General features: G+C 31.8%; 1 protein-coding gene across 1 annotated transcript in view; it reads left to right on the top strand.

Moving 5' to 3' along the window:
* LOC134727739 (probable serine/threonine-protein kinase pats1) overlaps positions 1-18,619 on the top strand; it is a 30,394-nt gene extending 11,775 nt beyond the window's left edge. The window contains exons 3-8 of the mRNA XM_063592126.1: positions 4,684-4,914; positions 6,257-6,366; positions 6,736-6,928; positions 12,583-12,716; positions 14,472-15,644; positions 18,578-18,619. Of these exons, the coding sequence (XP_063448196.1) occupies positions 4,684-4,914; positions 6,257-6,366; positions 6,736-6,928; positions 12,583-12,716; positions 14,472-15,644; positions 18,578-18,619 (1,883 nt within the window). The remainder of the gene's footprint in view (positions 1-4,683; positions 4,915-6,256; positions 6,367-6,735; positions 6,929-12,582; positions 12,717-14,471; positions 15,645-18,577) is intronic.
* Positions 18,620-19,838: the final 1,219 nt, after the last annotated feature.

Raw genomic sequence — 19,838 nt, 5'->3', positions numbered from 1 at the left:
GTATCAATATATGGATTTTTTTATATTGGCCCTGTAGCATGCCCTTGATATTAATAATGGCCCCGGACAGTTGTAATGGCCCTCGGCGTTGCCTCAGGGCCATTACAACCATCCTTGGCCATTATTAATACCTCGGGCATGTTACAGGGCCAATATGAAAAAGTCCATACATAAATACTATATTAATGCTCGGATTAAAAGCGTAATACTCAAATTAAAATGCCTGAATTTCCGGATAATTGAAATCTCCAAATGGATCAGATGTAACAGTTGAAATGCAGCCAAAAGCAATATGGAGTTGAGAAGCTGATTTACTTTTTAACGGTAGTTACATGATTATATTTTTTTATATCGACATTTATATTTTGCTTTGATGGCGTTTATCTGTTCGATCTAAGTTGCAAACTTTTTTTATTATTCGTGAGCTCTAAATTGAACAAACTAACCATATTATAGCTATGTTTTTATTTTGAAATGTTGGTTGAAGATGTCATTCAATGTTAAGTTGTATACGAACAGATTAATAAAACAACTCATTAAAAATACCAATATTGTAGTTGTGTTGCTATACGTGCGTTTCGTCCACAAAAGACTCATGAGTGACGCTCGAATCAAATAGTTAAAATGCTAAATAACTATATACGTTACGAAGATGAAGAGCATTGAGAACAAAGTGTTTTGAATTTTTTGTTGGTCTGATAATCTTTCATGGGGAATCAATTCTGAGTATTCTGAACAATTAAAAAACAGTTAATTAAATAAAATACCCATACCAATAATTATCCATTAACGGACAAGGTACAATCAGCTGCTAATGGCCCCTTATTTTGCTGAATTAAAAATAGATGTATTTCACAAAGCATGACTCTTTTTTAAAATATGGTATCTGATCTTTTCTAAGTCTTTTGTCAATCGGTGATAAATTGAATTGTTTAAAATAATTGTTATTAATTAAATTAAGAGATATTTGAAATGACTCATTCACTAGTTTAATGTATGTTATAACAAATAATGCATGAATAAAGTATAATATTATATGTTTTTTTTTATTCAATATTGCAAACAAAACAAAAAATATTTTTTTTCTGTACTTGCAAACAGTTTAAGACATAGGTTTGAATGAAATGAACGGGATAACTAGATCCCTAGATTCCTGAAATATTTAGAATAAAAAAGGATACATGCATCAACTTTTTTATTCTATCTTTTGTTTCCTAACTCAACCTGTATCATATGACTTCACCACAACCCAAAAAGGCAATATGTAGACTGATTTGACAATCTTACTGGATTCACCAATGTCCCCAAAACTCTCAGAAATATCAGTCATAATTGACTTTTTTTTACAATTTCAAAATGTTTCTTAAAGGATTAAATACTTAAACTCTAATGTAAAGTCAACAGCCAAGTTAAAGCTCTCTAGAAAAAAAAAATTTAATCAATCAGACATTTTTGTTTATCTTGATGCCCCGCGCACGGTAATAAAAACAAGGAGGGTTGTGCTTTTTGGTATATGCATGTGTCTGTCCATCCGTTATATTCATTATACAACGGTTTTGACTCGACTTTAGTTTTCACACACAGAGATTAACGATAGAGTGAAATAAATGCAATGTCATGTGAAAGTTTTCGGTAAATGAAGTTTACCATGCAATAAACTGTAGCTTATTTAAACTTAATACACAGTTGTTTTGCAGGCACACTTTCCAAACTTTATGCCAGATAATAGGATTTTAACTCATATTGTAAAATTCACTGAACATTGACAGAAAATAGTGCAAGCAAGGAATGGTGTCCTATACAGGAAACCCTTCAGTTTTAAATTTAATACTCTGTCATCGGCCGAAAAATATTAAAGTGCTTAGAAATGACACCTAGATAAGATTTAATAAGACCAACACCTGCAAATCAAAACATTGATCAAAGTTTTCATTTTCATTAGCTGCATATCATACCTTATATTTTGTCCAATCTCAGGATATGGCAATAAACGCGCGGTTATATACTTTAAATTGTGTCAAGTTGTCAACGTCATAAACGACATCCATCAGTGAAACTTAACCAACTAATCAACAACGATACTGAGGGAACATAAGACATAGATGACCGACTCTATTGTAAATTTTCGTCATTATTTGGCGTCTGTCGATGATGATATTGTCATATGTACGTGTTTAGAAAAATTTTCTTCAAATTCCCAAAACCAATTGAAAATGAAATTAATCATAATTATCCTTAGGATGTCCAGTTTCAAATATGTTTTTGGTGTTGATGATGAAAATCTGATGGATCACCTAAATTTCAAAATTGACCTTTCCGGAATTTAGATCAACATTATTTGACGGTTCATACGTATGTGTTTTGCCATACCATAGCGGAATAAAACATCTTGGGCGCCTTCTTAGCAAGCATTTTTTTTATGATAAACATGATATATAGCAATACGCCGTAAAAGCATAAATGATCATTAAAATACATAATTAACTTCAATGCCTTATCTGTATTTTTATTTCTGAGTAAGCAGGTAAAGCTCGGACAAACTCTCAAAAATCAGAAGCAGGCTAAAGTTAACCGTAGTCCGAGCTGTTCTGAAGAATGACAGTCTTTACATGCCTCTTTTCTGCAGTTGGATTCAATAGAAAGCATATAGTTTGCCGACACTGACTTCAAGCGGAAATGTCTTCCTCCAAATTATAAAATACCTATTTGAAATGTAGATAAATCCTAAATCATTCAATTCCTTATTCATTTTACTTTACGAATATGTATTTTTGTTTACATACTGATACTTTTTTTTTTATTTTTCTCTGCAATGTGCAAGTTTGTTGTAAAGACAGTTCGCTGACTTTCCACAATTTCACAAGAGGCATACGTTGTCATATACCGTTAATTTCAGCATCACATAATGTTTAATTATGTTTCATATAAATACCTTGAAGGCAATATGTAGACTGATTTGACAATCTTACTGGATTCACCAATGTCCCCAAAACTCTCAGAAATATCAGTCATAATTGACTTTTTTTTACAATTTCAAAATGTTTCTTAAAGGATTAAATACTTAAACTCTAATGTAAAGTCAACAGCCAAGTTAAAGCTCTCTAGAAAAAAAAAATTTAATCAATCAGACATTTTTGTTTATCTTGATGCCCCGCGCACGGTAATAAAAACAAGGAGGGTTGTGCTTTTTGGTATATGCATGTGTCTGTCCATCCGTTATATTCATTATACAACGGTTTTGACTCGACTTTAGTTTTCACACACAGAGATTAACGATAGAGTGAAATAAATGCAATGTCATGTGAAAGTTTTCGGTAAATGAAGTTTACCATGCAATAAACTGTAGCTTATTTAAACTTAATACACAGTTGTTTTGCAGGCACACTTTCCAAACTTTATGCCAGATAATAGGATTTTAACTCATATTGTAAAATTCACTGAACATTGACAGAAAATAGTGCAAGCAAGGAATGGTGTCCTATACAGGAAACCCTTCAGTTTTAAATTTAATACTCTGTCATCGGCCGAAAAATATTAAAGTGCTTAGAAATGACACCTAAGCCGTAAAGAAATGCATATTAAAATCGAAAGTTTATTAAATAACGATGTCAATGACAATTGTTAAGAAACTATTTTTTATAAATATGATTTTCAAGCCTAAAAAGTTCAGTTAAGATAAAATATACCATTTTGGTCAGATAAGCAGATCTAGACTGGTATTTTACCGCAGTGATAATGAACAGACTGTGTAGGTAACAGTGTCAGATAAATAAAAAAAGTATATTAGATGAACATTTAAGAAATACTACTTTTCATTAATTTTGAAACCATAACCTGTTGACAACGATGAAAATATTATGAAATGATTTTTTTTACTGAATAAACTTTAATTAGTTTCAAATAATTCGCACAATCATTTTCTAAGTTCAGTGAACCGTGAAATTGTGGTAAAAAATAATAATTTTGCATTGAAATTAAGAAGATCACATATCATAGGAAACATGTGAACTAAGGTTCAAGTTGATTAGATTTAAACTTCATAAAAAACTGACCAAAAAATTTTAACCTGAAACTCGCAATACCAGTTTCTATGTTGAGTGCACCGTGAAATTGGGGTCAAATCTACAATTTTGCATACAAAGTAGACTGGTCAAATCATAGAGAAAATGTTTACTAAGTTTCAAGTTGATTGGACTTCAACTTCATCAAAAACTACATTGACCAAAAACTTTAACCGGAAGCGGGACAGACGGACGGGCAAACGCACTGACGAACAGACGAACGGACGCATAGACCAGAAAACATAATGCCTCTCTACTATTGTCGATGGGGCATTAAAAAAACAAAGTTAAGGGACAAATAATCGTCGTCGATTTAGAAACATAGACGTCATATTGGACGTCCAATTATAAACCAGAGGTCTATCTGATTCCAATATTTATGCGTCTTGAAAGATAACCACACAGTTTGTCTAATGCGGACGATAAATAAATGAATATTTGTGATAGTATGCTCCCAACGAGTTCCATCAAATGAATTTATATCATGGTAAATCTAGCACTTCAAATGTATGATAGCAAGTGTTTAAAATTTACCATGAATTTTAAACTAGCTGGGGAATATAAAAAAAACTTTAATTTTAAATAATCATTCTTTTTTTGAAAAACATTTGTTCTATTTTAGAAATGCCGAGTATCATCGACAAAATATCATACATGAAAGCAATAAAAAATGGAAAAGAGGTCAGACAATATGTAAGAATTCAGGTTATTGGGAAAGACAGAGTTGGAAAGACAAGTCTTGTACGTAGATTACTAGGGAAAGGAATGTATGATGGAACAAGTACTGATGGAATTGATATTGATAAAACATGTCAAATTAGAAAAAGTGATGGTGAATGGATTGTTAGTGAAGGTAAGTAACATTTCCTTATTCCTATTGCAAATCGGATAGAACTAATAAAAGTCGTTGTTGTCAACTTCTGCAATTCAGTAAATCCAATATCTCTTGAAAATTATAAATAATGCATCTAATTTATAAATTGAATAAATGCAAAATTTTCAATTGCTCAACTTTAATAAGATTTAATAAGACCAACACCTGCAAATCAAAACATTGATCAAAGTTTTCATTTTCATTAGCTGCATATCATACCTTATATTTTGTCCAATCTCAGGATATGGCAATAAACGCGCGGTTATATACTTTAAATTGTGTCAAGTTGTCAACGTCATAAACGACATCCATCAGTGAAACTTAACCAACTAATCAACAACGATACTGAGGGAACATAAGACATAGATGACCGACTCTATTGTAAATTTTCGTCATTATTTGGCGTCTGTCGATGATGATATTGTCATATGTACGTGTTTAGAAAAAATTTCTTCAAATTCCCAAAACCAATTGAAAATGAAATTAATCATAATTATCCTTAGGATGTCCAGTTTCAAATATGTTTTTGGTGTTGATGATGAAAATCTGATGGATCACCTAAATTTCAAAATTGACCTTTCCGGAATTTAGATCAACATTATTTGACGGTTCATACGTATGTGTTTTGCCATACCATAGCGGAATAAAACATCTTGGGCGCCTTCTTAGCAAGCATTTTTTTTATGATAAACATGATATATAGCAATACGCCGTAAAAGCATAAATGATCATTAAAATACATAATTAACTTCAATGCCTTATCTGTATTTTTATTTCTGAGTAAGCAGGTAAAGCTCGGACAAACTCTCAAAAATCAGAAGCAGGCTAAAGTTAACCGTAGTCCGAGCTGTTCTGAAGAATGACAGTCTTTACATGCCTCTTTTCTGCAGTTGGATTCAATAGAAAGCATATAGTTTGCCGACACTGACTTCAAGCGGAAATGTCTTCCTCCAAATTATAAAATACCTATTTGAAATGTAGATAAATCCTAAATCATTCAATTCCTTATTCATTTTACTTTACGAATATGTATTTTTGTTTACATACTGATACTTTTTTTTTTATTTTTCTCTGCAATGTGCAAGTTTGTTGTAAAGACAGTTCGCTGACTTTCCACAATTTCACAAGAGGCATACGTTGTCATATACCGTTAATTTCAGCATCACATAATGTTTAATTATGTTTCATATAAATACCTTGAAGGGCGCAAGTAATTTACAAATCATTTCCGAAACGACAACTCACTATAACAAAGAAAAACTTAGTGAATATCCCTATTAACATGGTATGTTGACTGATTTTTCATATCACTTTCTTGTAGTTGAAGAAGAAATGGATAAGATTAAAGAGAGAATACTGCATGTGGTCAAAATACAAAAAGAAGGTTATGAACCAGTTTTTGATGACAGACGTTTATCTGAACATGTTGTAGTAATAAACGAAAACACATCAAATAGCCAGAAGCGAAATTCATATGAAGATAGTTTTCATTCAGCAGAAGGAAATAAATCACTTGAATTTGATCAAATAAAACCCAATCAATTTAAAGATCGAACAGGAACATTTGATAACTTATTGTCATCTACAGAAAATCATATTGAATCTAAAATCTTAAACAATCGCCAATATGAGAAAAATAATGTAAAAGACACTGTAAATTCAAAAGAACTCGAACAAAAACTAAAACAACCTGAAACAACAGATATTCCGCAGAATGCAAAACCCGAAAATTCAGAAAAAACTGACAAAATAACCAACGCGGTGATTAGTAGCATGGATGATATTCTTTCATACGTGAAGAATAAACAAAACAAACTGATATCAGAGGAACTTGTAGAATGTGGCATATGGGATTTTGCTGGCCAGAGGGACTATTATGCCACACACCAGACATTTTTTACTACACAAGCTATATATGTCCTTGTTGCAGATATTACAGAAGATATTACACCTATTCCGTATGATGAACAGTTAAATTTTGATTCTAATGGAGGTGAGGTTTCATAACTATAAAAAAATGAGATGTGGTATGATTGCCAAATATGAATGGAATTGAGGTATAGAGCAATTATGTGTCATTGTTAGTGCCCCAACAATGAGAAAAACCTAGGTGAAATAGCAACGAACTTAAGTCACCTGTATTAATAATTAATAATGCATTGTACCTTGTGCGTAAAACGGGCGTATTTCGTTTCTGCTAATTTTTCAAAGTTCCACTTCTACGTTTCCGGGTAACTTTCAGTATACGTGTCCAGAAATTGTATTTATAACTTTTCCGTAAATTTATCTGGAAGTAAATTATTAATTTTTGAATATACTTTAGATAAATTATTTATATCATATCCTTTTACAGAAAAGGTTCTGATCTTATATCTACAATATACTAGACATTAAAAAAAATAAGTTTCAACTTAGTGAAAGATGATGATGTCGGAATCGTTATAATTTATATTTCACCAACTTGAAATGTCTATGATCGTCTATGTTATGAAATAAATGATATTTCCATAGATGGCACAGTTAATTATTCGATATATTAATGTATAATTGTAAATAAATTTCTCTTGCGTTTTCGTTCTTTTCACTTTTTATCAAAATGTGGGATCTGATTATTGATGTGTGAACTACCCGAAGACTAACTCTCCAGCCCGAGGAAGATCATATTGACTGTGAATGTGCAATGCATACTGCTACAATAAGTTGTTGCAGGTTTCATTTAGAACAAAGTTCAAGGTACTCCTTAAATATGTTCTCGAAAAAGTAATAATTTATTTTTTCCGGAATCTATAATATTTTTTAAGAAAAGTAAGGCATTTATTTCTTGAAACGTAGACTTTTTTGCGGAACGTCATCTTTTTATGAGATCTGTCCAGTGCACGATGAAGTCCAATATTGTCAACTTCGTTCATGATTTTAAACATTGTCTCCTTTCCTGTCCACATCGTTGACATATCCGACATCGTGATGTTGATAACATCGTCCCCCTTTCCTGTCTACATCGTTGACATCGCTGACATCGTGATGTTGACAACATTGTAACGACATCGTCTACATCGTCCCCTTTCCCTGTCTACATCGTTGACATCGCCAACATCGTGATGATATTGTCTACATCGTTGACATCGCCAATATCGCGATGTTGACAAAATCATGACGACATTGTCTTCACCGTCCCTCTTTTTGTCAACATGGCGAGTAACGTGTTGGCGATATAGGCAATGTGCACGATGTAGACAAGAGTATGAACGATATCAACAATCTTGTACACTCTCGCATTGACATTGTCTACTTTGCGATATCGTTAAGGTACTGTGACTTCCTCTTAATTATGTCCACCCGCTTGCATGTTCGACCATTTGAAAACAAAACAGAGGATATTTTTTGTTTAAGTAAAAAAGAATCAATGTACATAATGAACATTTACATAATGTACATTATATTCAATTGTTCATTTGCAGAAATAATGAATTGTTATACACAATTACTTAAGATCATGCAAATTATATTATTTCTTTAAAGAGACAATAAAGCAAGTAATTTAACCAGATACATTGTAGTTTCTTAACAAAATTTTATGATAAATAGCAATCCTTTTAAAACAGATTTTATTATCATACAAATATCAGAAATTTTAGCAGGTTTAGGAAAAAAACGGTTGTTGTTTATCTTTCTTTTTTTCAAATCTCAAAAAAAGGAGTTGTGTATGAAGGACCACTGAAGAGACTTTAATTTTCCAAATGCCATGACCTAGTTATCATCAAATTTTGATAATTGCTGATTACGGTGACCTATTGTTGTTAATGTCTGTGTCATGTTGGTCTCTTGTGGACAGTGGTCTCATCGGCAATCATACCACATCCTCTTTTTTATCATCATAATGCAAAATGTTGTATCTCTGAATAAAGTGAATCTTTTGAAAAGAAATTATTTAAAGAAAAAAATTGTCTCGCTTTTTGAAACAACTGTAAACTTATTAGATATGTTATCTTCAGTGATGCTATTTCTGTCAGTTAACAGCCTAAATTTGTCTCCGGAAAAATGAAAAAAAAACCACTTCTGTAGATTGTGACACTTTAAATTTTATGGTCTTTGATTAAATCACATTTGTTCTGTGTATATTATACTGTCGAAACTGCCTGAATGTGTCCCCGTGCTTGCGTTCAGAAACAGCCAGGAGAATCACACAAGCTGTTTACAATCACTCGAAGTTCGCGAATAGTTTTGGATAAAAAAGACTTCAAACAGCTTATATCGGTCTCAATGACAAAATATAAGGGCAAGGAAACATATCTAAAGCTTCTATCGATGTCATTAATATTGTTGACCAACAACTTAGAAATAACAGTGTTCATAGTAAACGCAAAAACCGTAATCAACGTATTAAACATCGTATAAATTAATATCTTGCTGATCTGTTATCGATAATAAAGAATAATGGTAGACATCAAGTATTATGCAAACTGGGTCAGATACCTAAAAGTAAATTATGCTATTTTGCTGGAGTGTGATAAAATTTCTTTTTTTATCCCGTGTTTATATATCCCAATTCGTTCGGTATGCTCGTGTGGCTCCATCATACCGTGTTTATATATCCAATTCGTTCGGTATGCCCATGTGTGTTCTGATGCCATAGAATTTAACGATCGTAATCAATGCATCACTGGGAAATTATTGTGTCAGTGATTTCAATACCATAAATTACTTAAAACTTTTACTAAAATCTTTCAAAGAAACAAAGATTTGATTATTACATTTGGCTGTACCTTATTAAAAATAGTATATTTCAAATATGATAAAAAATAACTTAAAAGGTACAATATCAACTTATAACAAGCAGTCAATTTAAAACAAGGTGTTTAACTGTTTTGATCTGACCGTTATTGATTAGTCTTATGTAGACGAAACGCGTGTCTGACGTATTAAACTATAATCCTGGAATTTTTGATAGCTAATTATAACTATTTGTTCAACTAGTTTTATTATTTCATTTTATTTTGATTTGTTTCTTGTCATAATTACAGTTATTAAATATGACAAACACATACATGTATATTTTACAAGAGAAACTAGACCTGTAAGTTATATAATTTTAACACTTCAATGAAGTCAGGATATTCTTTATGCTTGACTAGTTATTGATTATTACCTTGTGTATTAATCAAGCAACAGGGAGTATGATGATGGACATATAGGGTCATCATGGTGGACATATTTGTGTATGGCCACCATGAAAAAGTAGTACTGTACATGATGGCTATGAAGTATATATTCTAGGTACTTGTTTTCCATCAAAAAAAGTTGTTATAGTGTTCTTTTTTAGGCTTCGTAAGTTATTATCTTTAACGTTAAGTCCATTTTTGGTAATATCCTTTTGGCATGGCTGTGAACTTATGCATCCCGCCAATATGTTGATGTGCTGTGGTCATAATTCATATTCTTATCATTCATTTTTTATTAAGTCCTTTGTCTATATGGTATTTTGGTTTTTCTTTGTTAACAGTCTGTTTGTTTTTATAGTGATTCAAATTACAACACAATGTTGACTGCTGTACCCCTATTTTGTTTAACCTAATATGTTTGTTGTTTTTGTTTTGTTCACAAATTATTTTCGACTGCAATACAAGTTAGTGATTTAGACAGCTTTCATAAGCTTTATCCATCCTTTTTGACATAAGGAAATGTCTGTACCAAGTACGGAATGTGAATTTGTTTTCCATTCGTTAGATGTGTTTCGGCTTTTGATTTTTACCATATCAGAAAGGACTCTCCGTTTTCAATTTCCCTTTGAATTCAGTATTTTTGTTATTTTACTTTTTATTATAAGTAAAATATACTTCTGAGTGGGAACAGTCACATGTCAGAGACTTTTGGGATATTTGTCTAAACCAAGATCCTTTAATTAACGATACTACAATATGTGTTTTTAAACATGTACCAAGGATTACAATTCTGGTCTTTTGGTACTTGTAGATAAGTCACATCAATTTTGGGCTATATACGTCTACGTTTACGTAGAATTTTGGTATAACAAATGCTATTTTTTTTTAAATCACAGTGCAAACTTTAATTAATAAAATGCTAAGTTGAATCTGCGTTTGTTGACTTGTCACTGCAAGTGTTGATGTTGTGAACGCATCGTGGTAAGCTGCGGCGTTATGATGACATGATTATGACAGGTAACATAGAGTTTAAACTATATATTGTTAAGTTGACATTACAAGATGTTAACTTGCTACTGGATAATGCTTAGACGTCCTTTTCGACTCAGTCAACATAGCATTTTATTATTTAAAGTTTGCAATTTGATGATTTAATTCAGCATCACGCTCTCTTAATTTTACACTCGGCTTCAGCATAACGCTACTGATTTCCATACAAAGATATGTATTGTATTGTTATTCAGTTCTTTTGATATCTTAGGATGGTTTATTTTTGATGAAAAGGGAAATAATTTAATTTTCGTGCTGATCATTTTTGATGTCGTCATCTATATACTCTTTTTGCCTTTGAAACTCAACTATATTGTTACATAAAGTAGGTCAATTTGAACAAAAGGCAACTTGGACCGCTTTTGAAGACAAAATCGGAATTTTAAGGACAATCCGGACAACTTAAGAAGAAAACTTGGAAAGGTTTTTAGGACAACTCCGACAAGTTTGAAAGACAACTATCACATGTCAATAGATATAAGAAGATGTGGTATGAGTGCCAATGGGACAACTCTCAACCATTTATCTTGATAAACGGACACAAAGTGAACGCGTTAAAGTGATTATTGTAAAAAGTAAAATCACAAAAATATTCAACTCGAGGAACATCCAAGACGGAAAGTCCCTAATCAAATGGCAAAATCAAATGACAAAACACAACAAACGAATGGACAACAACTGTCATATTCCTGATTTGGTACAGGCATTTTCAAATGATGAATTAAACCTGGTTTTAAAGCGCTAAACCTCTCACTTGTAAAACAGTCGCATAATTTTTCATTATATTGATAATAAAGCATAAACAAAATGTCACAAATAGGGGTACAAAAACAACGCTGACCCCACCAAAAAATAGGGATGATTTCAGGTGCTACGGTAGGGAGGCAGACCCTGCTCCAAATATGGCATCCTTCGCGTTGCTCATGATGTTAAAAAGCCGGTAAATAGTCTTAATCGGTAAGTCACATTCGTGAAAAGGGAAGGGGAGATGTAGTGACGACATAAGGAACATATCCGAAATCATCATATTCACCATTTGAATCTCTTGGTTTAAAAATGAAACGGTTAAAATGAGGAAATTGAAATCATCTCTTTTGTCGTTTATTTTTTTTAACCGACCCTCATAGTCAATTTCTAGATATAAGTCCTTATCAAATTGCAAAATCAAAAGCTCAAACACATCGAACGAATGGATAACAACATATTCGTGACTTGGTACAGACATCTCCTTATGTAGAAAATGCTGGATTAAACCTGGTTTTATAGCGCTCAACCTCTCACTTGTACGACAGTCGCATCAAATTCCAACGCGATTTCACTTGAAAACGCGGAGTAAAGAAACGAAATATAGCGGAGCCGTCAATATTGAAGATTGACCTAAAATTAATTGATTAGAGACTGTAAGTTTAAACCCTAATAGTACAATATTTCTTATTAGAATACATTGACTTCTGGCTGGACAGTATTCATTGTTTTCGTGAAGATATCAAAGAAAGTACAACAAAACAACCATGCCCACCTGTTATAATGGTTTGCACTGGTATTGACAAAGTTAAAGATAAAGATAAAGAGGTAAAATAAGACATAAGTGATTATTTTTAGGAAACAAATGTAATACTTGTTAATATGTGCTTTTTTTCTAACATACATATACTTCTCTTTTGTTTGATTCGATATATACAGATAAAAGTAAAGTTTTTCTGTTGTAAACTTATTAGACATGCAATACCTACCATCTTGTGAACGTATATAGAACCAAAAACCAGGTGCTCCTCAGGGCGCAGCTTTACACGACCCCATAAGTCGAACCCAGAACAGTTGGGGCAAGTGTGGACACAACATTCAAGCTTGATGCACCGCTCAATTTGGATTGTAATCAAATTCTAGACATAATATGAGTTTCTGACACAAAAAAATGTCAAGATCTTACAAATCTATTATGCAACATTGTGCAATTAAAGATTTCTCCTTCAAACATTTCCCAAATTTGGAATTTGAGAAATTTGGAGAAAAAAAATTACACTACTACCACCCCCTTTTTTTGCAATAAGTTTAAAACTAGGCATTTCTTTATACATTACTTACAAGAAATGTAAGGGAGGTAAATTCGAACATACCAAACATTGTATGTTAACTGTTTTTGAATTACCTCCCTTACTCTGCTTTTAAATTGTCTTAACTCTCAATTTATAGTGGATTGGGAAACAAGTTATTGCAACTTATATTAATCCCTTTCTACTCTGCAGGTGCGATTGATGCTTGTAGCGGCATTAGCCTGCTCTATTTCGAAATCTACAAGGGTGTATTTTTTTAGCAACAAAAATGAGGATATATGGTCCTAAATGCTCTACAACTTCGTACTTTAATTGGCCTTCTTTCTTAAAAAAAAATTAAAGTTTTTGTATTTGAGCGTCACTGATGAGTCTTTTGTAGACATAACGCGCATCTGGCTTAAATACAAAATTTAATCCTGGTATCTATGATGAGTTTATTTGCGTGCAAGATATATGGCTCTCTCTTATCACCAGTCAGCCATTTATTGTCCCCTTCCGACGGAATATCATCGTTAAACGTAAATGTTACCCCTTCAAGGATCCCTAACCCGCCCTTAGAGAAACACAAAAAAAAAATATACAGTATACAATGCAGCTGAAGTGATGAATAGTAGAACAATGGACAAGACACACACAAAAGCAGCCGTATTGCAGCGTACACAAACTATTATACTTGTAAAATAAAAATGCAAAAGAAAGCAAGTTGTTCATATTTCAGCATTAACGATTTGTCTGTCAAAACATTGATTAATTGAAAACAAAATCCGAATGCACAGAAAATAAAGAGTGCATATGTTTCCTAACTTCTACCTACAGGATATTAAAAAAAAAAAAGAATAAATCCTACAATACAATTTAGGATATTACCAATCAAGATCGCCTTTGTTTTTTCATATTAGAAAAATATATTGTTATATAATTACGTATGTATGAAATCAGATGTAAAAGATTACCTTAACCTATACAATTTGTTGGGTTTTGTTTTACTGTCAACTACTTGACTGCAAAGATAACTCGAAAGAGAGGTAAATGAAATTAACAAACAAAATTCACCTTTGTGTTACTTATAAGACTTTTCAAAATCAAATTCCTGTGATTTTCACCTTGTTATGATATTATTTTATTTTGAGATCGTACAAACAAATACGCCAAATGAAATATACAGTGATGCATAAGTCTTTGCATATTTAAAGAGTTGTAACGCATAACTCTTTCTTAATTTCCCCCAAAAATATCCAATCAAGATTTATAACACGACAATTATTTGTTGTAGGCTAAGAAAAAAGCATATACAGATAACTTTATTGCTTCGTTTGGATGTCAGGAAAAAGGCAGTCACATAAGGGGCGAGATCCATTTTATTTCCAACTTAAAATCTCATGAAAAAGATTTTGAAAATTTGAAACGACACATATCAGATATTGCTCTGGAGACGAACTATTTTGCTGAGAAGCTTCCAACAAAATGGATACAGCTAGAAAACACATTAGTTGTTTTAAAAGAATTGAAGGAAAAAGAGAAGGTATATTGCGAAAAATGGGAAGATATAGTGGAATTAGCTCAAGAGGTTTCAATAGAAAATAATGAACTCCTTCAATTCCTGAAATACCAGCACAAAATTGGGAACATGATATTTTTCGAAAATAAACGTGATTATATCATTCTTCACCCAAAGTGGTTAGTCGACTGTTTCAGATGCCTTGTATGTGACGATAAAAAAAATCCTTGTAATGCGACAGAATTGTTCGAGCTAAAACACAACGGAATTATATCAATGGAAATTATTAATAAGCTATTTCGAAAAGTGCCTGAATTACAGTTTGATAAATACAAACATCATATACTGGACGTAATGGAAGAGTTTGACATTATAGTTAAACAAGAAAATACCATTTCATACTATATGCCATGCATGGTAACAGAATCATCCACTATCAAACATATTAAAGAAACATTAAATGTTGACAATACTTATTGTACTCCTTGGTTGGTACTTGAATTTAAGTTTCTTCCTATAGCCTACTTTAATTATATTCTTGTCAATTACATCAGAAAATATATTGTGGACGGACGGCCAGCTTTATACGCAGGGAAAGCAGTTGTATATTTAGATCAAACGGATTTCAGACAGTTAGTTATCTGCTTCTCAAAGAATGCTATATCCTTACAGATATGGAAACGGAAAGATGTAGGTCAGGATATGTACCGAAACATCATAGAAGAGCTTTGTAAAAAAGTTGAAGTGTTAGATGGGAAATTATTCCATAAACTAGATTACAAAATAAAAGCAAAATGCAGTAATGGGGATTATTCAAGTTTGAATGATAGAATTAGCTTCGAAGAACTAACTACAAAATGTGAAGGAGGAGAATATCTTTGCAAAGAGCATAACTGCAACCACAAAAATACAGACTTAGAAAATATATGGTTGACACATGTTCCTGATGTAAGTATTGATTGCTTGATTTCTATATTTTGAATGCAATTGGCTGCAAATCTAAAAAAAGTATAATGAGGCTCATAAGATTTTTTTATTATCAAGTTATATCCCTGCGATGAACGATATATTAACTTTGGTCTATATGATTGACATATATGATTCTGTTCAATCTACAGTATAATATTACATTTACAAAACATGTGAAATCCATTAGTGATGTCAGGCAGATGCGGATTCTTAAAACAATCCAAAACGCTCAATCCAAAAATCTACGATTTAAAGGTTAATAAGTCTTTCAAACGCATGATTGAAAAACATGTGTAAAACAATACCGAGCTCCAAGACATATTCAAAAGGGATATTCCCCATAAAAACTAATAAAAATCAAACGCTATTTATCATCTAAACAAGCGAAAAACAACTTCAATAATCCGGACGCATAAATACCGAGTCACGTCAAAAGTTATACGCTCACAAAAATAGCACTGAGACAATTCACGGGAAACTATAGTAACATGGGAAGGTATGAAATTATAAAGAATCTGCACCAGAACGCCCCAAGATAAAACATAAAATAAAAAATGGTGGGATGCATAAGTACTGAGTCACATCAAAATCATACGACCATTAAAAACATAATAGCACTAAGATAATTCACGGTGAACTTATTATAAAGTACAAAGTAAAAGTTACGCACCTATCTTAAATATATAACCAAAGACCATCTCGATTATTTTTTTGAAGTAAGCACACTAATAGCAAGATTTCAGTCTGAAACGGTCATTTTTGTCTGATCATGTCTTAATCAACTGGATTTACCGCTAGAGAAAAACATCAAGACTTTTTCAGACTCATTTTACATTTTAAATTGAGAAATATTTGCTAGAATTAAAAGCAAAGATTTTGAATAAATAAATAATGGTAATAATCTCTCGAATATTTATTTCGGTTTTTGTTTTGTTGAAGACTTAAAAATTGTTTGTCTATAAATGCCGTTGGTTTTATTTTTCAAATCACTGTTATTTATTAATTTATTTAATAAAAGTTTACCATACTTGCTGAAACCTGTATTTAAAGATATTGTATTTGTTCATGTAAATTAACAAAGGATTATTAAAGTTACCCTCAGAATTTACCGTATTAAAACAGATTTGAAATAGACGGCAATTGCGTGTATTTGGGATTTTTTTTTGTATACATCGTTATATCGTCGTTATCCCAAATAAAATGTGTACGGATACTGATTTTTGTTTTTGAAAAGAAAATAACTTCACTAAACTTAAAAATATAAATTAAAGGAGATGTGGTTTAATTGCCAATGAGAGAACATGTCAAGTAAAGTGAACGTTACCAATTAAATTATCCCATATTTAATATGTTATATGTCAGGTGCTAAAATTCGTTATCTGTTGATAATTTCCTCGTATCAAAACTGGAAATTTTCTGTAGAGGTTTTATCAAACTTGTTTCTTTCGTGCGGTTTACTTTTAAAAACTAGAACAAGTTTCTATTTTCTTACCTTGCATCGTACAATATATTTCTTAACAATGATTCACATCACACAGTTGTGCCAAGTCCGCCCATGTGCATTAACCTCAAAAACTGCGCTTAGCCCGTGATGAGATAATATTAAAATTATAAATAAAATACATGTACCACCGGATAGTTAAACAAATGTATTCCTTATTTATTTTTCAGTACGCATATTAATAACAATTTATCAATGATCTATATAGTAAGATAAAACGATAACCCACGAGACTCCAATCCTTCTTACTATATTAGTATGTTCTGTTTTTAAAGATTGAGATCAATGGCACGTGATGGTAATTGACCGATAAACAGGCCAAGGAAACCCGCAATTTTGAGTAGTTATTACAAACATTGGAATAGCTTTAATAAGTAAAAACTCAAAGTTTCGGTGTAAGCAGTATATTTTTATATCTCTTTGGCAAATATATATATTTATTGGTTTATATATAGTTAGGTCCTTTGATACAAAACTTTACAAACACATAACGGATTGGATTTTTTTTTATATGCCTTCCACACCAATTTATTGAAATAAATTGTTATTTATTTATTTATTATTATATTTGAATCTTTATTTTATTTCACTTTATTCATTTATTTTATTACTTTTATTTTATTCTTTCATTCTTTCTATATTTCTCATCTTCGATAGGCAAGGTTTACGATACAGTCCCCTCCACTTCAAAGGCACTTCAAAGTCACTTCAAAGGCACTTACTCAACCCCATTAGTTAATATTAAAGCACGTGTATCGCGAATACAACCCAGTCACAGCAGGCTACCAATGTGATATACGTGTGAATTTATTGTATTTCAGCGACACATGTGAAAAGCTGAACGTATGGAAAGTGCTCATTGTTTCGGACTCTATGCGAATCCGGGATCGTGCCCCATCTTGATGCCCGTTAAAATAGGGAACTAGCTATCGCATATTTTTCACTCACTATAAAGTTACTATTCGAACTGCATGTATAACTAAGTCTAATGAATGTTCACATGTTTAATCGTATACATGTGATGCGGAATTTCATATCGCTTAAATCATTTTAGCATATGCTATATTATAATTTAGGATATGCTTAAATGATTTAAGCGTATGCTGAATTCGATGTTCATGACCCTAATTCCGCGTCATATATACAAGTACATGTATATATATAAAATATTCATAGGTTCACAATTATTAATGCCAATACAAAACGTTACTTTATTCCAACTCTATAAGACATGTAACTTCATTGTAATATATAATGCAACGTGTTGCTTCAAGCTACTACTTCAATCTAACTGACCAATACATAAAGTTGTTTCTCACAAGATCAAGCTATAAACTTCTGTTCTATATTTAGATTAGACACTGCTTAAAGGTATTACATTATTTTGATAAACTTGTAAATGTTATTGCAGGTCTACTGTGCAACCCATGTACCATATAAAGTGTCACATTAATCAAGATGAAAGATCATTAAACTGATTTTATTTTGACCTATTCCTCGGAAATATGGGGGTTTGAAAATAAAAATAATACTGAAAAATTACATCTACAGTTTTGTAAGCGAAGTTTGGTGGTGCGATCATCTACGCCAAATTTGATGGCGTTCGGGGAACTTAGAAGATTTCTACCTGAACGGCAGATCAAGTTAAAAATAGTATGTTTTTGGCACAAGCTACAAAATGTAAATGTAGCAACAAATGATAAAAAAAACTATCGAGAACCTGTATAAATTACGTTGGTACATGCATGAGCATGAAGGTTATAATTTAAAGTTGTTTAACTAGTATGTAAAATCTGTGTTTTATGATTGTGACTTTTGTGAACTATATAATATTCCGGGTCAAGTTGATTATAATTATATCAAAATTAATGTAATGCAGCGTCTCCAGGACCAGTTAATTCAATAATGGTTCTCTGATATATACATTTCATCAAGGGGGGATTATATTTACCCTTCAAAGAAGAGTTTTGCTTATAACCTCATCTGTTAAGGCGGGGTCATAGAGTAAAGATATATTAATTAAGGGTATGTAATACACAGTTTCCAATCGAAACAGTAAGATGGAGAAATGTACAATGAAATGAGAGAATTTGTCCACTTTGGAAAGCTGGTCTTGGGGATGTATACCACTATATATGTAAATGTACCAATTGTGAATTTAACAATTTACAGTGGAAGTTTATTCCTCCATGTTATTTAAAATATCCAAATTAAAAAAGTACTAGGCATGCTGAAATATTTTGATAGTAATGCGCTATCTAAGCTGTCAAATTTTATTCAAAAGGTAAAACTGTAATAAACATAGACTTATTTCTGTATAAGTCAACAATGTATACTGTTTGTATTATGAACTATGTTGTAATTAATAGTGTATAATATGCTCCTGTTACGCAGTCTTCTGCGGCTGAGCCTTCGTTTCTAAACTAAACTAAACTATATAAGGTGTATTACTACCAAATCATGGTACGTAACATCCGGTTGTATACAAAAATAGGTCGAAAAAATATTCCCTTGAATTTGACAGTTTTCGGTAATAAATCCTACATTTTATTGCAGTACAACATTTCTTTATCATAAACATATGTCATGGGTATTTCAAAGCACCCTTATTTTTTTTTATTTGGGGTTTCTATAGCATGTATAGAATATTTTGTAATCTTGAGGTTGCATGG

Source organism: Mytilus trossulus, chromosome 8, assembly GCF_036588685.1.
Source record: "Mytilus trossulus isolate FHL-02 chromosome 8, PNRI_Mtr1.1.1.hap1, whole genome shotgun sequence".
In the NCBI taxonomy this organism is placed as follows: Eukaryota; Metazoa; Mollusca; class Bivalvia; order Mytilida; family Mytilidae; genus Mytilus; species Mytilus trossulus.
This window is presented reverse-complemented; position numbering and strand designations above follow the sequence as displayed.